The 27,430-nt window shown below is 36.2% G+C and overlaps 1 protein-coding gene and 1 non-coding gene across 2 annotated transcripts; both read left to right on the top strand.

Moving 5' to 3' along the window:
- Window positions 1–830: 830 nt before the first annotated feature.
- On the top strand, window positions 831–24,850 carry kpnb3 (karyopherin (importin) beta 3). Its single transcript, XM_046837219.1, has 26 exons — window positions 831–984; window positions 4,496–4,576; window positions 5,747–5,939; window positions 6,090–6,192; window positions 7,410–7,506; window positions 8,010–8,114; window positions 8,311–8,433; window positions 9,670–9,790; window positions 10,037–10,124; window positions 11,450–11,556; window positions 14,246–14,370; window positions 14,498–14,587; window positions 15,108–15,281; window positions 15,842–16,060; window positions 16,160–16,243; window positions 16,475–16,607; window positions 17,814–17,935; window positions 18,291–18,387; window positions 18,498–18,670; window positions 18,847–18,958; window positions 19,050–19,105; window positions 19,339–19,461; window positions 20,897–21,116; window positions 23,721–23,949; window positions 24,057–24,198; window positions 24,281–24,850. The coding sequence occupies exons 1-26, from the start codon at window positions 841–843 to the stop codon at window positions 24,365–24,367; spliced, it is 3,348 nt and encodes a 1,115-aa protein (XP_046693175.1). The 5' UTR covers window positions 831–840; the 3' UTR covers window positions 24,368–24,850.
- On the top strand, window positions 8,504–8,640 carry LOC124378700. Its single transcript, XR_006924289.1, has one exon. It is a non-coding gene; the product is annotated as a small nucleolar RNA SNORA84 (small nucleolar RNA).
- Window positions 24,851–27,430: the final 2,580 nt, after the last annotated feature.

Below are 27,430 nucleotides of genomic sequence, written 5' to 3'. Positions count from 1 at the left end.
GTGAGATACCGTCTATGATTTGTTGTCAAGTGTTGGTGGTATTTTTGTTTTTAGAACAAAAAAGATTAATTAGACTATTTTATACAATTATATTTGTAACTTCTAGTAATTAGCTTTTATTCTGAATGTTTCTGGATTCTGTGAAATTCTTTTGTTTATGCAAATGCTCTAGAAGTATAGTGCAGTGATAGTGAATGTGTAAATGTGCAGTAAACATATTGAATATTAATGTTGCTGAATTCGAGACAGTGAAAATAAAATCTAGTTTTGACCAAAACAGCTATTATTTCCCCACCAAAACAAATGCAGATAGATTATTTAATGGAAGAAACATTCTTTTACAGTGTAAAAGATAAATAATGAACAGGATGTTGTGGTGCTCCACATAACTATGAAGCAGTAAAAAATAAATTAACCTGTTTACCTACAGGTCATGATTTCCATTGTATTCTCTTTTTTTATTGTTAGACATACATTTTATTATGATTTTACTTTCAAATTATTTGTGTATTATTTCGAGTATTTACTGTGAAGTCTTTTTCCATGTCGCTAAAAGTGCTAAAAAAAAAAAAAAAAAAAAAAGACTACATATTTTTACAAGAAGGTCAGTTGATGTTCATCTTCTGGAGCATCTGTAAACTTGCTGAATGACTCGGAAACCGTGAATGAGGAAGAATTTGTGCAAGATCTCAGATTACACAGCCGGAGTCCATATTATACCTCAGATTTATTGCATTTTACATTTTTGATTTGCTTGTGGAATTGTATATACATTAAATTATTGCAGTAGATGCAGAACTTCCTGCAACCCGGAAGGAAAATCCGATAAGGCGGCAAAACATGACAGAAGCCGGGTTTATTTTGGCTCCTCCCGCATCAGCTGGTTTCTTTCTGGATCCTACTGCAATGGCGGAACAGCAGCAATTTTACCTCTTACTGGGGAACCTGATGAGCCCTGACAATAATGTCAGGAAGCAGTCGGAGGTAATAAACAGCGCTTTTTGAAGCCCAGGTGTATTTTGAATGATCGTGTGGACGCTTTTTCAGTCCCGGCGGGTCGCTGCGAGCTTCACGCTGTAGTGCGGCTCAGTCCACGTGTGACGGGGCAAGTTTTCGGTTGGTCCGCTAAGCTACCGGCTGAAATCTCTGGTAGTTTAGCTTGATATCTATCTTATCTAACCGCCTCTAAATAAGTATGATCGAGTTCGTGTTTGCGTGGCACTTTCATAACTTCCTCAATTATTATTTTTTTTATTTTCTGTATTATAACCTGAGCTGAATTATCGTTTCCACTAAAGTAATATCGCAATATCGTAGATTTTTACCGTAAACACAAGTAAGAGTTTAAAAAGAAGCCGCTGTAGGTGAATATAATAAATATAATCCTGATCAGTGCTCATTTATAAGCAATGAACCAACAGGCGATTCTTGTGTATTGTGTTTAGAAGGCTAAGCTTGGCTAGCACACTAGCTCGTTAGCAACCTAAAAACATCTGATGCTGGCAGAACGGAATCAAATCCGGACTTTAAAACCGACACAAATACACAAAGTGAGTTGTGTTAATGTCCGGAGCCTCGGGGTTCATCATGAAGTGTCCCGCTTTAGGCGTCTGATCGCAGGCCTCGGTCCTGTCTGAGTCTCGGTGTCTCTCATACAGATCAGATCTACTGTGACTAGCCACTTCGGGAAAAGAGTGACTCTGATTCAGACCTCATATTTACAATCAAGCGCTAATAAATTCACAAAATAATCTCTTTTGTATGCAGCAGTATTTACGCAGCGTCCTGTTTCAGGGTGTAGCATCGTTGGAAACTAACTTTTACCACGTGACCAAACTTGAGCTTCCACTGTGGGGCGTTTAGTGGAACCGCAGTGCTGAAGAGCTCCGAGTCCATTTCCACTTTAAACACGTGTAAAGGTCGCGTCAGCTCTGTGGTGGACTCGTGTCCCCGGTATAGACTGGATAAAGCGGTGATTTTACCCAACAAAAGTGCCCAAATGAAATAAATATACAGAAACTGAAGATGAAATCACCTGGTCAGTCATAGATACTGATAATAAACTGCTGAAGTGATTATTCAACATTGTTTGTGGTTTTTGAGAGGCAGGGTCCTGAGTTTAATACCCCTGGATAATGAAATCACGAACTGGAACAAGGTTTAGTTTAGTTTAGTTTGGTGTTGCACTTTTTCTTCACTGAAATAACCAGCTCTTGTTTGGTGAAGTAGCTGCTGTGCCCTGATCAAAATCTGACTCCTCATTCTTTTTTTTTTTTTTTTTTTACTGACTTTCATGTAATCATGAAATATTGCAAAATAAAAAAGAATAGTGAGAAACCGGCTTTAGATTTGATCTTATAAATTAATAATACAGTGGAACCCCAGTGATTAATTTGTTCCTGAAAACCGCTCGTGTTCCTGTATGCTCGTACTCACGTTAATTTTCCCATAAGAATTAAAGTAAAAGCAATGAATCCGTTCTCAGACCTCAGGTGATCGCTTATTTCAGCCCTTAATGTTTTATGCCTATTTTAACATACAAACATACTCGTAACAAAGTATAAACATAAGTAATAAAATATAAACATTGATTCCACTAGGTAATTTTTTGTTGTTCTTTATGATTGTACTTACTGTACTTACCAGACATGCCATATTGCAGATCTTGTGTGTGTGTGTGTGTGTGTGTGTGTGTGTTTGTGTGTTCCACGTTTATCCTTTTCTACAATTTCTTTCTTTATTTCAGGTTTTTTTTTTTTTTTTTTTTTTATCATTTTCCCAGCATTATCACTACAATTTTTTAGACCCATGATGCTAAATTTACACACACACATTCTCTAAATGCTTCTTATGCTCAAACATTGTATAAAAAAATGTCATTAGGGGACACCATCACAAAATAAACTTTGTGAAAAACAACTTTAGCTAAAATATTGTTAACTGTCGCATACATTACTTAAGGCACAGTACTGATTAAACTACTATAAAAATACTGTTCTTTCTGCAGTATTATTAAACCTTTTGTTAGATTCATATTTTCTTATTCAGCTGTTTTGTGGTCTTGAATTTCTGAAAGTATATTACTCTATTTATGCTTCAATAAAAAAATAAAACTGCACCTGTTCAGTCACTGTATCAGCACGTTTTTCCAATATTCAGACAGGGCAGTCACCAGTTTACAGTATGTTTTTATTTGCACATAACACTAAACTACAGAAACTCTTGCTGATGCAGCAGATTTTCTTTAAATGTTGTACTTTTGGCCCACATTAGTGTTACATCCAAACAGTGCTTGTAAACATGTTCTGATCATGCTGCTGTTAAACGTGTACATCTCTACATGTGTATTCTCATTCTGTAAAGATTATACTTTTATACTTGTATTGAAAAGACCTCATCATATTTATGTACAATCCACTTTACTATTCTTATTCTTACTATTATGTAACTTTAATTTCCCCAACAAGGGTCTTGTCTCATCCCAAGATGGACTGAAATTCTTTAGTTCCTCACAAATTTTTTTTATACTTTTTTGAAACAATTATAGTCACTGCCTGGTTAAAGTGTACTTTTCTCATTTAAATAGACACTGACATTTCTTTTTCTTCAACAGTTTTGGGTGAGGGTTTGTATATATTTAATTATATTTTGTAAGCACAGTTTAAAAGGTTTTTGATTTACAAACTAAAGATTTATTTTTGTCTGAATGTTTCGAGTAGTTTATATAAAGTCAGAACATACAATTTAAGGGCTGTTGTCAGTGATTGTATTGGAGTGACCACAACCACTTAAACTGTATGTTCTGACTTTGTATTGACTATTTGAAACATCCAATCAAAACTAAATCTTTTCAACCAAAAGTGCCCTGTTTTTTGAAAATGTGTATCAAATCACTAATACCAACTTAAAATTACTATATATAAGCTGTAACTACTCGGTACTAACTGGTTATAATGGCACACTGATCATCACAGCTGTGATCATGGGGTGTGGGAGTGGGGTAACGCAGCTGCTCAAATGGGGAAGGTGGAGGCAAAGTTTCATGAAGTCAGCCAGGAGTAATTGTTGTCCATGCTGTTCATGGTAGACAGCAACTCTGATGAAAGTGCTCTCCACTCACTTCTGCATGCATGTGCCAACAGACACCACAATTGCCAAATGTTATTGACTGGCAGGAGTATGCAATCACTCACACCTGCCCAATCTTGCTCATATAACTCTTTATCTGACTGGCCACAGATAGCTGGGCGAGTGGCTGGAGGTATAATTAAAGAAAAGCTGTTTTGATTAACTGTGTTTGTGAGTGAGTGAGTGAGTTGCTCAAGGATTTGTTTTTCAGCATCGAAAACCTTTCATGTTTATCACATTTGTATTCTTTATTACAGTCTGTAATTGCTGTGTTTTGTGTTTAAAGCTTCATACAATGGCAATGCAATTTTTTCCAGTGAAAATTGTAGCGTTCTGCCTCAATCTTTGTTCTTTTTTGCAATTGTAGGAAACATATGACAACATCCATGGACCAACAAAGATAAGCTTCTTGCTGCAGGCCATTCGCGATGCATCTGCTGCAGAGGAGGTATGTAAAATGTTCTTCTGCAGTGTTTTGATATGTGCAAACTGAGTGATTTTGCAGTACTCAAAGGTATTGAAATATTTATATTTAATTAGATTTACACTTGGTATTGACATCTGCTGGTCCAGTCACATGTGGAGAGCTACTTTTGTGTCACTTAAGATTTTAAACTTGGTCACCAGAAGTGAAACTGTCCATAGTGTTCTAGATGTGAAGCATTGTGAGCTGTTCTTTTAACTACAATGTTTTCACTGTGGCAAGTAAAATCTGGAAAACGAGATGTCCTGAATAAACCGAATACAAACTAACATACTGCTCATTAAGCATTTGCCTGTTTATCTTAATGTGTATGAATAAAGTTTTACTTTAGTTCGGTGGAAACAGTGGGGTGGCGATACATTCGATGAGAATAGTCTTTTTTTATGTTTTAATTTAAATGATTTAACTTTTTATAATGTTTTGGAATGTCTCTTTATGTCAGGGAGTTTTTCTTTGCCACAGTCACCACTGAGTCGCTCTTTATGGATAAACTTACAAGGAACAGGCACTAAAGTCTTACATCCCAACTTCATAACCTCTTTATCTCTAAAGCTGCTTTGGGAGACTGTCCATTGTTAAAAGTGCTATACAAATAAAATTGTAATGAATGTATCTCCTGTAACTTATTACCTCATCAGCCTACAAATGTCCTTAGGGTTCAGTAAAAAGGGGTCTCTATCCACACCTGCTATTGACTATGGGAAGGAGACATTAACTTGTTAGGGAGAGGTGTTTAAGACAAAATCTGATAAATAGTTCAGTGGATTTTGTTGCATTTTTATGCAGAAGCAGAATTGTCATAAACGTCTTTAATGTCACATAACCTGTTCTGCTTAACAAAGGCAGCTGTTTGTTAGTAAAGTAGTAGTTTGTTCAGGATAAATTTGTTCAGATCATATTGTGCATCACAAGCTGTTATTTTCCAGATAAAAGTTTAATTTGTTTGGTAAGCAAGTGGATTTTATTACACCATTTCTATCTCATCTCTTTCCAATACTTTTTTTTTTCTTCATTTGCTTTTTTGTATTAAAGTTTCACTGATTTGTAGTTTTCATGCGTCGTCCCAATTACTTAGACATTTGAGAACCTAGTAAGCGTTTCTAAGCTAAATGTCCTTTCTCTGCTTCTGTACAGGTTAGGCAGATGGCAGCGGTCCTGCTACGCCGATTGCTATCCTCATCTTTCGAAGAAGTCTACCCAAGCCTGCCAGTAGATCTTCAAACTGCTGTTAAAACAGAACTGCTTGCCAGCATCCAGTTAGATGGATCCTCTAGTATACGCAAGAAGATTTGTGATGTAGCTGCTGAGCTGGCCCGCAATCTTCTTGGTTAGTAGAACTATGCCCAAAGTATCTTTAAATTTAGCAATGCTTTTGTTGACCTATACAATAAAAAGATCACACTTATCTTGTGTATGTATGTGTGTATGTATGTATAAAATTAATTATTGTGGTGGATTTTATTAATTTATTTTAAAGATGATGATGGAAACAACCAGTGGCCAGAGATTCTCAAGTTTCTGTTTGACTCCGTGAACTCGCAAAATGTTCGTCTACGAGAGGCTGCGCTACATATTTTCTGGTAAGCTGTCTGACATCACCATTCTGGTAGAACTATAGCTTTTATCATAGAGTGGAACGGAAACGAAAAAACGCACCTCACCTGTGTTCTGAGCTGACAAAACGATGACAAAAGATAAACTCAAAAGAGAAATACAGTGGTACCTTGACCTACTGGGGGTAGAGGCGATAAGTGGAAGCGGCTGGAAAATTTGTTTTTTTTTCTTCTTTGCTTATCTTAATTTTCGTCACAATCTTCGCTTTCTGGCTTCGCTTTGCCATCTAGCAGCAGCATCTCGAGCTCATACCTCAATTTTTTGCTCGCGTAACAAAACAAAAAATCGACCGAGTGACTGCTCGTACCTCAGAAAACTCGTACATTAATGCACTCGTAGGTCAAGATACCAATGTAGTTGTGAAAGGAAGGAGGAAGACAGTGAACAATGACTTACTTGGTAGGCTACTGTTTAGATAAAAGCCGTTGTAACGCGTTGAGTCTGGGTGAAGAGAGAGCTCTCTAACTCCAGTTACAACAGAAATCATATAAGCACAGACAGGTTTCCAAAACTCGTGCTTTTTTTATTTTTCTTGGCAACAGTGTTACGGATTAGTCAAAGAAACTTAGAAATGAGCATCAGAAAATAATAAGGACATAATCCTCTGTCTTCACACACGCAGGAATATCGGAAGAATGCAGTGCCAGGCTATTCCCAAAATACCGCTATGCTCCTAATAGCAGTGCAACATATTTCATTTAGAGTCTTTCGTTTAAAGTCTGTGTAAAGTTCATTAGTTTCAGTGTAGACACCTGCGGCTTATTTATGTTAAAAATAAAAATCTTTGTCAAATTCAGTGGGTGTGGCTATGTAAGGGTGCGCTTTATAGTCCAGAAATTACGGTGTCTGTGTGTGTGTGTGTGTGTGTGTGTGTGTGTGTGTGTGTGTGTGTGTATGTGTGTATATATATATATATATATATATATATATATATATATATATATATATATATATATATATATATACACATTTTATATATATATATATATATATATATATATATATATATATATATATATATATATATATATATATATATATATATATATATATATATATATATATATATATATATATATATATATATATATATATATATATATATATATATATATATATATATATATATATATATATATAAATAAATAAATAAAATGTTTTTCATTCCAACTTTTGTGCGCAGGAATTTTCCTGGTATATTTGGCAACCAGCAACAGCATTATATGGAAGTTATAAAACGCATGTTGGTGCAGTGTATGCAAGATCAGGAAAACCCACAGGTAAGAGAATTTTGTCCTAAAGTGTTGTGTTCATGACTTGCAGCTGATACGGCTGTTCTGATATTTCTTTTCCACTTATGAGCCTGAAACCATGTTTAAAAATGTCTAGTTGGCTGCTGAACGAATATAAATGATGAATAAACAATAACAAATATGAATAATTTATCTGATTCCCTGTCAATAGCAACCAGTTTATTATGGACAGGGCTACTATGTTAATATTTGGACTCGGCGCTGCTGTTAATTCTGAACTGGTTTGTCCGTCTTTGCGCTGATTGGGCCACACAAAGCTAATAGCTTCATTACTTTAATTGTTGACCAGTAGCTGAAAATAATTCTCAACACATCCAGATGTGCAACACAAATCTTGCTCTATATGATCTTTTTTTTGGCTGTTTTTTTTTATTTTTTTGTCTCCCCCACCACCACCAAAAAAAAAAAAAAAAAAAAAAAAACTGGGGTTATCGGAAATGTTAGTGTTTTTTTTAAAATCTGCCTTTTAGATACGTATGCTGTCAGCACGTGCAACCGCCTCCTTTATTCTCTCCAACGAGAGCAATATGGCAATACTTAAACATTTCTCTGATCTCCTGCCTGGTGTACTACAGGTGAGTAAATTCCTACGATCTTCAAATTATTTGTCAGGTTAACCTTAATGTCTTAATGGTAATTCTTCTGGGTACAGCAAGTGTCATTTAAACAGTCTGTTATTAAGCATTCTTCTTACCATTATCTTTTCTGTTTTACATAAACCTAATTAAAGGTTTTTGACTGAGTTTTTTTTCCTGCTGTAATGTTTTTTAGGCTGTCAATGAATCCTGTTACCAAGGTGATGATTCTGTGCTGAAGTCACTAGTAGAAATTGCTGACACTGCCCCTAAATACCTGAGGCCAAACTTGGAGCCCACATTGCAACTCTGTCTCAAGGTATACCTATTGAATATTTTATTGTAGTTTTTATTTAATTTGTTTTAGCCATAGGTGGATTTTCTTTTTTGCCTGGTGGTTCCTTGAGGCTGCTTATCTGTGCTGCTCATCGAGGTTTTATTTCACAGGCAAAAAGTAACCTCTTCAATTTAATGCTTGGGAGTTTCCTACCTATGTGACTTCCAAAGCCCGGCTGGAGAGATATTCATTTCTCATTATTGAACAATACTTAAGGCCTTTTTATTGTTTTGCATTAAGCTTAGGTTCAGAAAGCATATTTTTTTATATCATTTTAAAATGATGTGAAAGAACTTTAATGGCTGTTGCCTAATACCTCTGTATTTTTGCAAATATTATATTACTGTAAAAGGCTTTAGAACACCTTAATAACTATGTAGCCAATAAAACGTGTGGTTTATGTTCTCAGATCTGCATTAATAAAAGCATTCACATATTTAAAAAGGAAACATTGATAACAGGTTAAGTTTGATTCTATTTGACTTACTGAAATGTTTACACAAGCATCAATGGCATGCTTGCAGCTGGATGTTAAATTTTCATTGGTTTTGAGTTTTTTTTTTTTTTTTTTATTACTATATTTTGGAACAGTCATGTTACTGGAAGGTGGATAAAACAATGAAATCTTATCCATATCTCATTTACATTAATGGTTTTTATTTTATTGCTAGTATACAGAACTTTTATTAAAATGTCAACAATGAAATGCAAAATCTTCTCATTAAATGGTTAAAAATGCTGTTTTCTGAAGTTTAGCATGGTAAAACTGCAGTGTGCATATATACAGACTTTCCCAGTAACCTCGAGTTAAGCAGCAAACAGTTGTTTACTGTAAAGTCCAGTATACATGCATTATGCTGTGCAAGTGGTCTCTAAATGGAATTAAATTTTAAATGAACTGTTTATTCACTCATTTTTTGCCTTGATGTGGCTGCCTGTAGTACACTTTGGAACCCCTCCTGTAGTAGAGCAGGACAGGAAGAGAGGCACACTAAACCAAAATTCATCCAGGGGGATAAGTGTTGACTTATTGCAGGATTTCTACACAGCTTTTCAAATATGGAAACGCTTTTGTCCTCCTGACCTTTAAAGGGAAGGGTCATAAATACCTTCTTTTCACTTGTTTTTCTTCAGCATATACAGAAAATATATATTTATACATATACAAATATAAGCATTAAATGAATCAACTTTTTTTGCTTTTTTTGTGGCCTTTAGCTGTGTGCAGATACAAATTTAACGAACATGCAGAGGCAACTGGCGCTTGAAGTTATTGTAACGCTCTCTGAAACTGCTGCTGCCATGTTGAGGAAACACACCGCCATTGTGGCCCAGAGTGGTAATGTACAAAATATTGTAATATTAGTGTGTGTCTGGGGCTTTGTGACTTCAAGGCCTATATTTTATTAAATCTGAATCTCTCAACAGTAATTGGCTCTGCACACACACACACACACACACACACACACACACCCTGTAGTGGGTTTAAGTCTTTCAGATTTTTAGCCTTTAAAGTGTGAAGCATGGATTTTTAATTGAGAAATGGTTTAATAATCCCCCTCTCCACACACACACACACACACAGTGCCACAGATGTTGTCTATGATGGTGGACTTGGAGGAGGATGAGGAATGGGCGATGGCGGATGAATTAGAAGATGATGATTTTGACAGGTAACAAGAATTTGCAGGTCTCTTTAGGTTAGACACATTTTGACATTGTTAGGGAGGTCATTATGCTGTAAATTTAAACTTAATTAAATATGTGGTGAAATAATATTGGGTGGAAACATACTGAAACAAATTTTGTACATTGTACATAATCAGTAATCATTCAGTCAACATGTATACCAGAATTAAACATGAAAAACATTGGACATTTAGGGATTCATGTTTTAGTACAATTACTAAATTACTTTTATAGTTTAAAAGAAAAGGAAGTGTTTAAAGTTTATTTGCCATTAGTTATTTGCTGAACTAAATAATTACTTGTTAGGAAGCAATTAATGAAAAAAATTACCCACTATGAAAGTTTTAGTGTAGCTTTGGGTGACTGGTTCTCTAGATGTTTAATTGGCAGTTTTTAAAGAAGCTTTTTTAATTGCCAAAATCTTACATTTTATAAAGTACTGTGGACCAAGACCCAAATACTTTAATGTTGTAAAAAGAAACTAAGATACTTTGTTATTGCAGACATTGAAAAAATATAGCAGTACATGTATATATCGGTATAAAGGCGTTAAATTGTAAGACACAGGCTTTAATGTAATGGGTGTTTATGTACTGTTTGGCTAAACAGAGTTGAAAGTACACTACACAGGAACATATTTTATATGTAGTTTCCCCTTTTGATGCAGATGGAGCAACACTTAAAGTAACACCCCCAAAGCCACAAACACTCAGTAACTTCTCTGGTGCATAGTTTGTAATTATTTGCATGGACGAGTGCAGGTGCATGGGCGAGCACCAGTACATGAGTGAACACTCTTTCACTGTCTAGCAACTCTGATTAAAAAAAAAAAGACACGATCTAAAATTGGACTTTGAAACACCAAAAAAACGCGCCCTCTAACTCCGAGACGACTGTACTCTCACAACGTGGAGATGCGTACGTCCTGCCAGTGTTCTATTGTGTCGTAAGACATACGCTGCTATGTTTGACTGCAGCGTGAAAATGAAAATTTAAATATCTTTATAAATTAACCATAAAGCTAATGTCATCATACAATCAAAAAAATGTAAGTTGAACCATCGTAAATCTGGGACTGCCTTTAATTGAGTGCTGCCAACTGTCTGTTGAAGGGCAACCTGGATTATTTAAATTTTAATTCCTCACATGTTAAAACTGCGATTGAACACTTCTTAATGTAGTTTTAAGGCAAAAGTTAAAAAAAGTTTTTTTTTTTTTTTTTTGCTTGCAGCATGTGTGATTTAAGCATGTTAAGTAGTGTGTAAAGTACCACTTTATTATTACTTATGACTACCTTATTTTCCCCCAGTAATGCTGTGGCAGGAGAGAGTGCTCTAGATAGAATTGCTTGTGGCCTTGGAGGCAAAATTATGCTGCCCATGATCAAACAACACATTATGCAGATGCTGCAAAACCGTAAGTGCATACAGACACCCTTCACAAATGTTATTTTTGGGATAAAATATTGAATTGCTGTATCCCTTCTGATTAATTTTGGAAACGTATATATTTATAATATTACATTTTAAAAATGTTAAGGTTTGAACTGATCAAATTTACCATTTTAAAGGAAAAAATAAGGTTCTATTGAATTTGACATCTGCAACATGTCTAAAGGAGCTAGGAACAAAAGACTGGAAAACTTAGTGTTATTAAAAAGCAACAGCTGGATTAACCTTTTTTTAAAGCAACTAATTCATTTAATTGGCAATGGGTCAGAACACTTTGAATATCTTATAAGCTACAGTATATAATATCTTGAAAAGATTCTGAGAATTTGGAGAAATGCATGTAAGTGGGAAAGGCATAAATCAATATTGGATGCTTGTTATCTTTTGGCCAGGTTGCACTGCCTTTATGGGGAAAAAGGCATGATTCTGTAATGGAAATCACTGCATGGGCTCAGAAACCCTTCCAGAAATAATTGCCTGTGAACAGTTTTGCCAAGTCATCCACAAATTCAGGATAAGTTTCTGTCATGCAAACATGAAGCCGAATCAGAATCAGGTTTATTGGCAAAGTGTGTTGACACACACAAGGAATTTGGTTCCAGCTGTTTGTGACTCTCAAAAGTACAGACAAAAAACCTATACATGACAAAACGGACAATTCTAGACAATGTAGACAATGTGAGACAGTATAGACAGTGTGGGTAATAAATAGGGGTACAGATCAGTGATGTAAGTAAAGTGTGAGAGTGCATGGTAGTGCAAATGACAGTATTGTGTGCCAGGTATGATAGAGTTTACTATATAACTTTGTACAATATATAGCAGCCATAGTGTGTGTAACATACGGATAAGGTGATGACTGACAGTTCTGTGCAGTACTTAGATAGATATGAGCAGGGAATAAAATTATGGTCAGTCAGTTGTTAGTCAGGGTGGTTGCTTGGAGAAAGAAACTGTTCCTGTTCCAGATTTTCAGAATCGAGTTTGTTTGATTCCCATTTCAGGTCTTGGGAAATGGTAGTGCCCAGAAACGTGTAGTTCTCCACAGATGACACAGGGATGTTGGATATTGTGAGGGGGAGTAGTGTTGAGGGATGTTTCCTAAAGTCCACCATCATCTCCACAGTTTTGAGTGTGTTTAGCTCAAGGTTGTTCTGACTGCACCAGCTGCTCCACCTTCTGCTCATATCCAGACTCATCGTCATCTTGGATTAGTCCGATGAGGGTGGTGTCATCTGCAAATTTCAGGAGTTTAACAGTTGGGTCACTTGAGGTGCAGTCATTAGTATAAAGGGAGAATAGCAGTGGGGAAAGGACACATCCCTGCGGAGCACCAGTGCTGACTGTCCGAATACTGGAGGTAACACCTCCCAGTCTCACCTGTTGTTTCCTACCTGTCAGGAAACTGGTGATCCATTGACAGATGGCAGGAGGTATAGTGAGGTTTAGGAGTTTGGAGTGGAGAATTCCCGGAATTATTGTATTGAAAGCCGAACTAAAATCAACAAACAGAATCCGGGCATATGTTCCTGAGCAGTCAAGGTGTTGCAGAATGTAGTTTAGCCCCATGTTGACTGCGTCATCCACTGATCTGTTTGCTCGGTGTGCAAACTGTAGGGGATCCAGCAGCTGTTCTGTCACCTTCTTTAGATGGGCCAATACCAGCTTTTCAAAGGTATTCATGATGACACATGTCAGAGCGACAGGCCTGTAGTCATTCAGTCCAGTGATGGAGAGTTTCTTGGGGACCGGGATGATTGTGGAGAGTTTAAAGCAGAAGGGGACCTCACACAGCTCCAGCGATCTGTTGAAGATATAGGTGAAGATGGTATCCAGTTGGTCAGCACATGCTTTGCAGCAGGAGGAGACACCATCTGGGCCAGGAGCTTTCCTTGTCTTCTGTCTCTGAAAGAGCCGATGCATTTGTTCACATATGTGAACATGATCCAGAAACGCTGCCATCTTCTCTGGACCAAATCTCATTTAAAATGAACTGAGGCAAAGTGAAAAACTGTTTTGTGGTCAGACAAAACAATGGATCCTGCATCCTCTGGACTAAAGAGAAGAGGGACTGCCCAGCTTACTCTCGGCACACAACGCCTGTATCTCTGATGGGGTGTATTAGTGTGTTTGGAAATGGGCAGCTTTTACATCTGGAAAGTCACAATGTTTAAAAGTATGTAGTGGAGTTGGAGCAACAAATGCTTTCATCTATTCGTCTTTTCTATGGACGCTCTTGCATATTTGGGCAAGACAATGCTAAATCTCATACCGTCTTTCATCTGCTTGGCTTCATTGATGAGTTAGGGTGCTAAAATGGCCTCCCTGCAGTCCAGACTGTTCACAATTCGCAAACCTTTGGTGCATCATGAAACTCCAGCAACTGGTGTCACCTCGGTTCTCAGATGTATATGAACGTATGTGTATATAGAAATAAAAAATAAAAACGTACAAATGCTACAGTGTTAAACATCCTAAATTCTTGAGATGTTGCCATCAAGTTCCTAATCACATTTTTTTCTTTGAAATGGTACATCAGTTTAGTTTTTTTTCTTCCATGTTCTATTGTGAATAAAATGTGTTTATTTGGTTTGTGAATCACCTACTTTTTTGGAATTTGGAAAACCCCCAATACTTGTTTCTTCATGGCACAGCGGATTGGAGGTACAGGCATGCTGGTCTTATGGCACTTTCTGCTATTGGTGAAGGCTGTCATCAGCAGATGGAGTCTATTTTGAATGAGATTGTCAGTTTTGTTCTCCTGTTCTGCCAAGATCCTGTGAGTATCAAACAGTTTATTGTTAAACTGAACTCATCTATGGTTGTGCTAAATGTCATTTTGCTTCAAAGTGTCACTTTCATCCTTAAAAACCATGGGTTCTTGTTTTCCTCGTTTTTTTTCTCAGCATCCCAGAGTTCGATATGCAGCATGTAATGCCATTGGACAGATGGCCACAGATTTTGCTCCTACTTTTCAGAAGAAATTCCACGACAAGGTATTTGTTTACCAAGAGCACATGAAGTAATTGAAATTAGTTAAAATAAAAGTATTTGTTTAGAATGCATCAATAGTCTCTGTGATCCTGGTAAAGTATCAGAGTTACAGTTTAGATGTTTGATAAGGGGAAGTCGTAGATCAGTGGGTAAATGTTGTGCTTTGGATCGAAAGGTCAAGAGTTGAAATCCTGGCAACACCAAGCTGCTGCTGGGTCCTTAAGCAAGGCGTCTCGCTCTCAAATGCAGAGATTTGTTTAAGCTGAAACTTTTTTCACCTTTCTTTTTGTTTATGACTCAAGAACATGTAAATCATTTCTGTCTGACATTTTGACATTCATTGTGTAACTTTACGGACATTAAGCTTTGTTTTTGTCTTAAATTGCTTTGACAAACAGCAGCATTGTTTTACGTCTTTATTGTTTAAATTGTTAAATGTAATTTTTGATTCCTTAACATGAACTATACTACCCAAAGGTTTTGTATTTTGTTCATACTTTAACCATGCTTACTTTGTTATAGGTCATCTCTGCCCTTCTCCAGACCATGGAGGATCAGTCAAACCCTCGTGTTCAGGCTCATGCTGCAGCAGCTCTAATTAACTTCACTGAGGACTGCCCCAAAGCTCTTCTCGTTCCCTACTTGGATAACTTAGTTCAGCACCTCCATGTCATCATGGTGGCCAAGCTCCAGGAGGTCTGTTAATAAAAAACATCATGCTTTGTAACAGTTTACTTTCAGAATATTTGACATGAAACTTAAACATTACAATAATTTAATCCGACTAGTAGTAGCACGTTCCCTCTAAACAGTATTACATTGGGTATTATTTAGCTATTAGATTGGGTTATATTTAATTTAAGCCACTTGCCAAGTTTTCAGATTGTCTTGCTTATTTATTCTAGGCAATTTCCTACCTATTAGTTGAGACTTTCCTATCAACAAACTGCTAACAATTCCAGTGGTCTCATGCTCTGAGACATGAAGCCAGCCAAAGCCTCATCTTTTTTGAACTGCTGCACTTCAGAGTGGCATTACAAGAGAGATTTACCACATTCCCCAATGCATGAGCTGCTGAATGTTGTGTTGTGAGTGATGAGGGAGAGTGAGCTGCTCCTTCCACGCATAGAGAGCACAGCTAGTTGTCTTGGACTCCTGACCCTGGACGGGGTTTTGTTTTTAAAAAGGCAACTTCACTGGTGTTTAATTTCAAATTAGTAATTAAAAATTTTTTTTTTTCTTTCTTTCTAAATCAGCTCATTCAGAAAGGTACCAAGCTGGTGCTGGAACAGGTGGTGACCTCCATTGCTTCTGTGGCTGACACAGCAGAGGAGAGATTTGTTCCTTACTATGATCTTTTCATGCCCTCCCTTAAACACATCGTAGAGAACGCTATACAGAAGGAGCTTCGTCTGCTTAGAGGCAAAACCATTGAGTGCATCAGTCTAATTGGCCTCGCTGTGGGCAAAGAGAAGGTTCGTGTGAGATGTACACATCTCTTACACTCTTATACAGTCACAAATTTATTCTGTAAGCAAGAGTGTGTAAATGACTTCATTATCTTCTCACTTTAGTTTATGCATGATGCATCTGCAGTGATGCAGTTGCTCCTAAAAACACAGACTGACTTCAATGACCTGGAGGATGATGACCCACAGGTGGGTGGTCCCTAATAAGCTTGAATGTAATGATGTCTACATGGAGTTAAGGAAACTTTTCTACTGTAAAATGTAATTGAACGTCTTCAATGATCGTTTTTATTTGTATTTCTCTTTACCACTTTAATGTTTTAGAATAAGCAATGCTAATGCAAAATGCTAAAAGATCATTGCACGTTGTTTCCAACTGACTGCTGCTGCTTTGTCAACAAGCATATTTTTTATCTGCAGATCTCCTACATGATCTCTGCATGGGCCAGAATGTGTAAGATCCTGGGCAAAGAGTTCCAGCAGTACCTTCCTGTGGTTATGGGACCACTTATGAAAACTGCTTCCATCAAGCCTGAAGTAGCTCTCTTAGATAGTAAGTGATGCTTGGCTCTTGTCTTAACTGCTGTATATTATTTGACTGACTTATTCACAGACCTAAAAGCAGCTACTAATGAATAAGTAGAATGACTGCCTCATTTAAGATCGTGTAGTGGAGAAAATAGTTAAAAATCTAATTCTAGGGGTATAAAAATTTAGTGCAGGTACACAAGGATTTATGAATTTTAGGATTTATGGGGGGGACGGGACACCTCACTTGTCGTCTTTCCTCAAACCTCCATTAAGGTTGCGAAATGCAAATTAATTTTTTAATTATTTATGCCCAAAGTAAAAACAACAAAGTCTGTATGATGTCCTTTAGGGCTTAAACGATTCCTTTACGAGTTATTCAAGTATAAAAAATCATCACAGCAAACAGCACATGGCCGTTATTACTGATGCACTACCTGCTAAACTCTGGAGTAATGTCAGTGAAATGTGCTGAATAGGTTTAATTTTCACAGATATTCTTGTTTGCAATTTCAGCAATAAAAAGTAATAAAAAAAAAGGAAACAAATTTGAGACCAGTTTTATTTTCTCTTGTATATTTAGTATTGCTGTTTAATATAGAAAAAGTAATTCTTATCTAATTAATCGATGAAATAATTGGTAGAAAACTAGATGACTAAAATAATCTGATGGCTGCAGCACTTGTCCTTACATAGTTCTGCTGACACAAGATAAAACTTATATTGTAACTTGTATGTAAATTGGTGAGATGTTGAAGGGGAAAGTCCATTCTGTTGTGCAGTTTTGTGTTGCACAGCACATTCCCTCATAATCCCATCAGACATTGTCTGCTTGGTAAAGCAGCCATACAGAGGCATGAAACACCACCACAGTTTTAATGCAGCCCAGTGGGGCTTATCTGTGTAAAGCTGCTTTGAGACCATGTTTATTGTTAAAAGTGCTATACAAATAAAAATGAATTGAATTGGGGTGGTCATTATAGCATGTCTTATAAATTAACATTGCTAAATTAATTGATTTTATCATGTAATTGTTTGCATTTAATTTGTTTATAATGTTTACATGGTGTTAAATCAGACATTTGCTTCAAATTGTGCTATAATGTTATCCTGTTTATTCACACTAACTTGTAATTTTTATTATACTAAACAATAGTTATTATGATGGTGTTTAAGGCTGGATGGTTAACCATGTTTCACAGTTTCTTCTCAATGCATGTTGCTCTCTCAGCCCAGGACATGGAGAATATGTCTGAAGATGATGGTTGGGAATTTGTGAATCTTGGAGACCAGCAAAGCTTTGGCATCAAGACTGCTGGATTAGAAGAAAAGGCTACGGCATGTCAGATGTTGGTATGTTTAAATTATGATTGAGACTTGTAGAAGTGTGTTATGCAAGCTTACATTTAAACAAGGGAAACTTGCATGACCTATAGTCTCACACACACACACACACACACACACACACACTTGTTTGTCTCCTAGCATATAGTTAAATGCATTTCTTGAACTTTATTTTTTAAATTGTTTTAAATTTCATTTTAAGCGTGTTTTTTTGGACGCAAAATGCCCCAGTAACCTGCAGGATCTAATACATTTAGAATCTTTTGTTAATTTAGAAATAAATTTAAAAGAGCTTTTGTTTTCTGCATATAATCATGATTCTATTTTGACACATTCATTTACTTTTTATCCTTCCTTTTTTCAGGTCTGCTATGCTAAGGAGCTAAAAGAAGGTTTTGTGGAGTATACAGAGCAAGTTGTTAAGCTGATGGTTCCTTTGCTGAAGTTCTACTTCCATGACGATATCCTTTGTTTAACTACATTTAGTCTGTGTATGTGTAAGGGACACCTGAAGTGTGTTGTCTTTGTGTATTTTATGTATATTTCAGATAATCCTTAACTTATTTTCCACGTGTGCGGGTAGCTGCCGCTGAGTCCATGCCTTTGTTGTTGGAATGTGCTCGTGTTAGGGGTCCAGAGTACCTCACTCAGATGTGGCATTTCATGTGTGATGCGCTCATCAAAGCCATTGGCACTGAGCCAGATTCAGATGTGCTGTCAGAAATCATGCACTCATTTGCAAAGGTTCATTTCTTTTTTTTTTTTTTTGCATATATCTATTCTGTATTTTACTATTTCTGTTATAGCTGTAATATTATTTACATTGTCTCTTTTTGTAATTTTTTTTCCCTCTAAGCAAAAAAAAGTTAAACATTTGATTTTAGACATTTGTAGTGTTAATCCAAAGGTTTTGTTCTCAGTGCATTGAATTAATGGGAGACGGCTGCCTAAACAGTGAACACTTTGAGGAAATGGGAGGTATTCTGAAAAGCAAGCTGGAAGAGCACTTTAAAAACCAAGAGCTCAGACAAGGTGATCTTAATGAAAGGTTTTTAAGAATGACGTTTCCATCAGGTGCAAATAAGTCATTTGTATTTTATTATTTTTTTCCTTTTCTGTACAGCCAAAAGACAGGATGAGGATTATGATGAGCAAGTGGAAGAAACATTACAAGACGAGGTATGAGAGTGCACTACAGTGCTTTCAGAAAGTATTCAGACCCAATATTTTTGTTTGATTCTTGTGGACAAGAATTGAAAGCACTTTAGCACAAACATGCAAAATGAAATAAAATATTAAATAAAAGGGTTCTTAAGACTTTTGAATGCACACTTAAATATGATTATTTAAAATATACTTTATTAATTTCATCTGTATATAATTAATATTTTTATTTAATATTCTTCCCCCAGGATGAGAATGATGTGTACATTCTTACCAAGGTGTCAGACATTTTACATGCTGTGTTCTGCAGTTACAAAGAAAAAGTGCTTTCTTGGTTTGAACAACTTTTACAGCTTATAGTCAATCTTATAGTAAGTATAGTCTGATTTATTTTTATTTTGAAATGTAATTTATTTTGAACTAACATGATTAAGTTTCGCTATTAGTGGTATAGTAAAACTGACTTGGAATAAAAAAAAGGCTCATACAGTTTCATCAGCTGGTACTGGTGATAAAAACCCAACTATTGAAGCATTCAAGACAATGAATGTACTACAGATTACAGATTACTTTTACATGACTGTGAATTGAAGGAATTTTACTGTGATTTAATTTCTGCCCAACAGTTCTCATACTTTGCTGATCTTTGTACCATTAGTGACAAATAACCCATGATTCAAATTGCTGAACACATTTTGGTGCACATTTCCTTAAATCAAAATTTAAATTCTGATCTCTTAGTTCATGTTTCATTTTATGCCCAAATGTTGAGTTTAGAAAAGGGTTGGCTGTTTTGCTGTTTCAGTAGTTTTATTGGAGACTGGATACACATGGGTTAATATTATTTTAATAAATTTAAGCACAAAGTTTCTCCCCAAGATGAAAAACTTTGGTCTAAAACAAATGATAACTTGTAGGGTTCAAGTTTATTTCTATAGATCTTTTCACAATGGACATTATTTAAAGCAGCTTTATCAGAACAGAAGTGAGGTGTAATATGTAACTTTTGCATTTTCACAGCCTGAAAGGTGGTTGTGCAGAAAAAGCTTATACTGTTTATAAAAAATAAAATAAAAAAAGCTGCTTGCAGGTAGTCATCAGCCTTTTGTATGAGTGTTTTCTGATCAGATTAAACATGAATTATCACAGTTTGGCCATAATGGACAGCACAATATATGGAGGGAAAAAGTTTGACGCTTTTCCCAAACTTCATTCCAATTGTGAGGTAGCAGCATGACTGTGTTGGCAGGTTTTGCTGGAAAAGGAACTGGTGTACTTTTAGATGGTATTATGAGGGAGGAGGATTCTCTAAATGATATAACACCACCTAAAGACCTCCTAAAATTAGAATTTGCTCACAGCTCTCTTATCTAGCATACACCCAAATTTGTAACAAAATCACCTGTAGATAACAAATTTAATCCCTGACCTTAATCACATAAAAAAGTGGAGCTAACTGAATGAACAAAAATAGTATTGTGAAAAGCTGGATGGAAGGCAACTCCAAACAGTTTGTGTTTAGGTAATTAGCCAACAAATTTGCCTGAAGATTTGACTCGCAGTTTGCGATATTACATTAAATGTGAGGGGAAAAACTCTCTCTAGCTAATATTTAAAATGACTTTTTAAATGAAGAATGTAGATACACAGATGGTCCTACGACAGGAAATGTATAGCAAAATGAAATGTCTGATTGAATTGAATGTGTTTAGCATAGGTGTTTTTAAACATTTGGCCTGTACTTGGACAACACTGTAAATACATGTTGCACAAATGACCACAATCTTTTGCGTTTTATTTCTGTAGTGCCCACATAGGCCCTGGGCTGACAGACAGTGGGGTCTGTGCATTTTTGATGATGTGATTGAGCACTGCAGTCCTTCCTCGTTCAAGTATGCAGAGTACTTCTTGCGACCCATGATACAAGCACTCTGTGACACCAGCCCTGAAGTCAGGCAAGCAGCTGCTTATGGGATTGGAGTCATGGCCCAGTTTGGAGGAGAGAGCTACAGGCCCTTCTGCACAGGTGAGATCATCTCAGAAGTCAATTAAAAACGTCACTAATGTTACACAAATGTCACTAATCAGACTTTCAGACCTCATAAATATTGGCTCTGTATATGATGGGTTCTGTTTTGAGAAAATTGGAATTTTACTTTTGTCAATCTTATAGTATGTCACTGATCAAAGAAAGCACAACCAAATTCCAGAAATATTAGATGTTTCTGATGCAAATACAGTAATCCCCTGTTTATAAAGGAAAACCATGATAAACGGACTTTTTTTTTTTTGTTTTTTTTTTGTTTTTTGTTTTGTTTAAGCAGTAAATCCTCCTCTCACACACTTTAAACACACACAAACATTTGCAAGAATATAGCGAGATGAATTTTGTGTAAATTGGTAGAAACAGTACTCTGTATCTCATTTATAGTAAGTACATGTACTGTACAGGATACAGTTCTGTAGTAGTGTAGCCTAGGTGTAGTTTCTTTGCTTTTTATTGGTTGAAGTGTCCTATGATGTCAAAAAAGCGGCGGCAGCAAGTCACCAGCATTCTTTACTTTCTGTACTATATTTTATGTAATTTAATAATTATATTTTTATTAATAAATTTCATTATTTCAACATAAAACTCCATACAAACATTTCCCTAAAAGTTTTTTGGTCCATCAAAATCAGCCAAACAAATTTGTGGCAAATGCAATTTCACGATAAACTGGGTCTGCGCGATTCGAACCGTGGTAAAGCGGAGGATTACTGTACCTTCAATTCTTTGTATGTTGTAACAAATACAAACTCTTATTGATGTGATTGGCATTTCAATGTAATTAGTAATAAAGTTCAAGAGCAAATAAACCCACTTGTATTAATCTCTAAACTAAAATGCACCATTAAACATGACTAGGTGACACATAAGGCAACCATTTAAGTCAATTAAACAATGCAAGCAAACATGCTTGAAGCATTATTTTTTAAACCACCAGTGGGGGGGGGGGAGTGCTGACTGAAAATTCCCCCAGAAATTCTACAGTGTGCTTATATAGTGTATTGGAGTATCTTTTTCTTCTTCTTCTTCTTCTTCTTCTGGCTACTCCAATTGCGGGTTGCCACAGTGGATCATCCATCTCCATACCACTGTCCTTTACATCTGCCTCTTTCAAACATGCATGTCTTTCCTCACCATATCCATAAACCTCCTCATTGGTCTTCCTGGTGGCAGATCTCAATCACACCTCTCACTTTCTCCAAAAGTCCTACATGTACTGTCCCTCTAATAAACTCGTTTCTAATTTTGTCCATCGTTGTCACTCCAAATGAAAACCTCAACATCTTCAGCTCTGCTCCCTCCAGCTCCACCTCCTGTCTTTTACTCAATGCCACTGTCTCTAATCCATACAACATCTCAGGTCTCACCACAATCCTATAAACTTTCCCTTTTGCTCTTGCAGATACTCTATCACAAATCACTCCTGTCACTCTTCTCCATCCACTCCACCCTGCCTGCACTCTTTTCTTCACTTCTCTAACACACTCTCCATTACTTTGCACTGTTGACCCCAGATACCTGAACTCCTCCACCTTCTCCACCTCTTATCCCTGTAACCACACCACTCCACTGCCCTCCCTCTCATTCACACACATGTACTCTGTCTTACTCCTACTGACTTTCATAATTGCTAGAATTTATAATCGTGTTTTCAGATTTGGATTTAAAACCTGAGGAAATAGAGAAATTAATATGTAATATAGTGATTTGATTGTAGTCAAGGATTTTGATCTATTATAATTTTACATTCTTGCTAAAGTCTTTGATCAGATTTATAGTACAGATATAGAACATTGTTTCATTTGCTGTTTGTTTAATATCTTCTATTTGAAATGTAGACCATAAAAGATCTATTTATTCATCCCAGCAGAAAATTCACAGTACATTCCCAAAGGTATAGCATAGAAAAGGAAATGTGATTTACTTGTATGTTCACATTGTTGCACATCTAAATTTGGCCATCTCTGGTCTGTAGGATTCAAGTCTGGTTTCTGGCCTTGGCTGCTCAAGGACAACCAGAGACTTTTCCCAAAGCCACATCAGCATCTTGACTATATGCTTTGGTTGCTTTTGGCCATTTCCCTCAGTTCTGACCTAGCCAAAGGCCCTTCTAGGCAGGATACTGAGTTTTGCCAAAATGCCATCTCCTAGGAAGAAGAGTCCAGGTGGCAGGCATCTTCCCTTTCACAGTGATTGCTCCCAGTTGCTCAGTGGATTTAATCAATTAAATTCTTTTGTTCACGTTATACCCCTTTTAATAAATTTGAACGAATTTGTCATTATGAGGGACAGATTAATGGCTCAATGGCTTTACTTTTAAATAAGTATAAATCTAAAGTGCATAAAATATGCAAAAAGCTGAAGGTGCCCACATTATCTACATTTCTGCACTTTTTGTACTCATTTAATATTATGCTTATAAGATGTAGGCAAAATATATTTTCTTTGAATAGTAAATCAATAAACTGTTAGGTACTTAAATGAGTACTTAATTGGGAAACTCTTGTGCCTTATCACTTTTCATATTTGATGACCTTTTGCTCAGATTTAGATTTAATTGAAATTTCTTTTGACAACCCACAGAAGCTATTCCTCTCCTGATTGGAGTGATCCAGGCTGCAGATTCTAGAGCAAAGGAAAATGTTAACGCAACTGAAAACTGCATCTCTGCTGTTGGCAAAGTCATGAGGTATCGACCAGAATGCATCAATGTTGACGAGATCCTCCCTCACTGGATTTCATGGCTACCACTCAATGAAGATAAAGAAGAGGCTGTTCACACATTTAATTACCTTTGTGATCTTATTGAAAGGTGAGTCATAAAATTGTGATCCTGTATACTGGATGGTTTTTTTTTTTTTTGGACTGATCATAATCAATTCATTGTTTTTTTCTTTTTTTTTTCTTTTTTTTGTAAAGCAACAATCCTACTGTTCTTGGACCTGACAATGCAAACCTGCCCAAGATATTCCTTATAATTGCTGAAGGAGTTGCTAATGAATCCATTAAAACTGAAGATCACTGCAGCAAGAGACTGGCAAATGTAATTCGTCAAGTACAAGTGAGTGACCCACTGTAGTGGCTGAACATAGCTGCTGATCACTGTGTCAGAATTTGTCTGAAAGTTGTTCTCATCTCTTCAGGTTTCTGGAGGACTTTGGACACAGTGTGTATCAACGCTTAATGAAACGCACCAAAAGGCCATTCAGGATCTTCTCAACACAGCATAAATTGAGTCTTTGTTTGACCTGAGAGATCTCCATTTTCAACCCCAACCTCCCACCCACCCACTGAGTAATAAACTGTAGTATTATTTGATTGTAGGGCGAAGATCCGATATGCCCCCCTCCCTAATGGGTATAGTATTCAATTTTCCTGCAGAAAAGGCTTCCTTTTTTATAGAAAGTCCTTGTGTTCATTTCAGTGAAATTGTGGAGGTTACATTAAATGTTAAAGTATTTCCAATGTAGGACTTTTTCCACTTACATTTTGAGCTGTCACAATCATCCCATCATAATTTCTTACATTAAGGACATTGCACAGTCTACATTTTTGCAGCTTTACTTTAAACATGAATCCCCAATGACTGTAGTAACTTGACTGGTATAGAGGGGAAGGCCACTTGTTTTTGCACCCATGCAGATGTGATGTAATGGCTAACAGCATTCTTTCCATTCACTCCGTGATATAAAAAATAAAAACGTAAGGAATGAGTCTGTGATTTTTCTTTTTTGCAAAGATGTGCTCTAAAGATGAGACATTAATACAGAATTTCTTTTTTGTAATTACTTTGTTCAATCTCTGTTTCTTCTATTATATAAATTACACATTTCTGCAGAAGTACATGTAAGTACATGCATGGGGCAGGTGTCAATTATCCTGTTATTTTATTTATGAATAGCATCCCAACCCAATAGAAAAATATTTGTGCATGTCGATGAAAACATCTGTATTTACGTGTGTATTATCACACACTGGTCGCTGTTTCTAACCGAAAAAGAAATAAGTTCATTTTCACAACAAATTCAGGAAGAGGCTCTTTTTCACAGTACATTTCCTTTGAGATAAAAGCTCTGCGACTGCTTGTTCGATCAACACCATAATTAGCAAAAGTCATCAGAACAGTTACCAAAGGGTTTTTTTTTTTTTATTATTATTTTTTAAAAGCCATAAAACTTTGGGAAATAAATCGACTACAGAATTAGTTGCATGGCTCGTTTCCTTTGCTCAGCTATTTGTCATATTCGCTTAATATATCTCGCGCCTCGTATTGTTGCTTGTTGCCCAATGACGTCATTTACAAAAAAACATTCTCGGATACATTTTTGGATCAATAAATCTCTTGCACTTCTAAACTTGATGCTTCATTCTTCGTGATGAAAACATTCAGGACACAAGTTTGTCATTAATGATACAAAGGGCATATCAGTTTTTCTCAGTTGCTTTGAAGCGTTTCTCAGATCAGAAATGAAATTCTCAAAACTACTTGTCAACCTCTCAAAAGTTAGTATTTGTGTCACTGAACGTCTCATTTCTATCAGAATGAAAAGTCTCATTTGTCATCGCTCACAAACAAACCATTCAAAATGTAGTTTTTCAGTATGATGATGCACAGTTTTAGGATTTCTTGATTATGAACCGGTTTGTGACTGAAAATGCACAAAATTTGACTTCCTTCTGTTTGGCATCTATGAATTTTAGCAGCACAAGTTATTTTACAGGTATTTAAAAACAGTTGATTATTGATTGCAAGAGACCATATAGGATTCACACTTACTGTACTGTACATGTACGTTTGTTTCTTATTTGTTCATCTATTTTCAGAATTTATAATTCTGACTCTCTGTATTCACTCTCCATTTGAAGATTGACAAGATTCACCTTTGACCTGTTTTAGAGAAATAGTTGATTATTGAACATGCCAAACAGCTGATAATGTAGGAAACCGCTGACGCGTCTACAAATGAAATAATTGTACAAAAGCATTCGCAATTTGATCAAAGCAACAAGAAATGTTCTTATGATGAGCACAAATGACTAAATGATGTGGAAGTTGAACAAATAGTTTTGAGAATTTCATTTATGATCTGAGAAACGCTCCAAAACAACTGAGAAAAAAGTTCAGCTCTCAGTAAAATATCACTAAAACACAAGAAGAATGATTTCCATTGTCATGAAAACTACTGTAAACACAGCATAGTGTATGTTTTTTTTCCTTTAATACAGTCTCTATACTTACTGTACTTTGTTTGAATCTAGTAATTGCTGATATAGATGCTACTTTTAAAAGCATGATAATTAGGAATGTCACCTTGCATCAGCTAAAGAAGATTGGAGATGTATCTTTTGGGACACACGTCTTAATTATTGAATACTGACCACCTTTGTAAGAAGTCAGTTTGTAATACAGTTCGTGGTATTATTGGAAAGTGGAAGATTTTAGGAACGGAACCAACTTGTCCACAAAGTAAAAGACCATGCAAAGTTACAGATCTTAGTCACCGAGTGCTGAGCTTCATGGTGCTGAGGCTCATGGGTAATTTCAGTACAAAAACTGTGACTTATTTGGCCAAGCATCTGCATTAAAGTGATTTACTGTCTGCTGGACAGAAATGCCAGATCACTAGCAAAGGCCAGATCTTCTCAGACTGATGTTAAAGTCTATCTTATCCCCCCTTCTGTCCTGTTCTGCTCTGGTCTCTGTTTAAACCCATAACAGTGAAGGATGATGGGAATGTTTCCTGCACCCTGTTTGACCCCAAGCTTAACCTCTGTATGATTGATACCCATGAACCTACAATATGCATCTCTGTAGAGTATTTTCATTGCAGTTGTCCCCACTGGCTTGCTAATTATGGAAAAACCTATTGGGGCAAATTTTTGACAAAATTATAGTCACAATCTATTTTATTCTCTGAATCAGCTTTGGGACAATGTCCATTATTCAAATCACTATACGAATAAAACCGTTTTGAAGTTATTGAAAGCAGTGACTATAACGCTGTCAGTGATTATAGAGTTGAGCAGCATTAGATCTGTAGATCTGTTCTGGCCATCAAGCCGAACCTGCTGCTGCGTGATGGTTTATCCTCCCCTCCCAAGCAGGCAGATCATATTATATATCACTTCTTTATACTTCATACACCTTACATTTCATATTAATCCACTTAAATGAATGAAAAAAAAGAAAATACTAATGATTTCATTCAGCACCAATGATTTTTGATGTTCAACTCGTGCTTAAATTTCTTGCTGCATTAGTCCTTTCTATTTGACAGCCTCTACACCAAGTG

This window comes from Silurus meridionalis, chromosome 24 (genome assembly GCF_014805685.1).
Source record: "Silurus meridionalis isolate SWU-2019-XX chromosome 24, ASM1480568v1, whole genome shotgun sequence".
NCBI classification, from domain to species: domain Eukaryota; kingdom Metazoa; phylum Chordata; class Actinopteri; order Siluriformes; family Siluridae; genus Silurus; species Silurus meridionalis.
This window is presented reverse-complemented; position numbering and strand designations above follow the sequence as displayed.

Excerpts from the sequence above, each read along its gene's own strand:
- kpnb3 (XM_046837219.1), top strand. The coding sequence starts at position 841 with ATGACAGAAGCCGGGTTTATTTTGGCTCCTCCCGCATCAGCTGGTTTC. Across the intron at positions 10,125-11,449 it reads GAAGATGATGATTTTGACAG|TAATGCTGTGGCAGGAGAGA; the intron begins GTAACAAGAATT and ends ATTTTCCCCCAG. Across the intron at positions 16,608-17,813 it reads TGAAGTAGCTCTCTTAGATA|CCCAGGACATGGAGAATATG; the intron begins GTAAGTGATGCT and ends TTGCTCTCTCAG.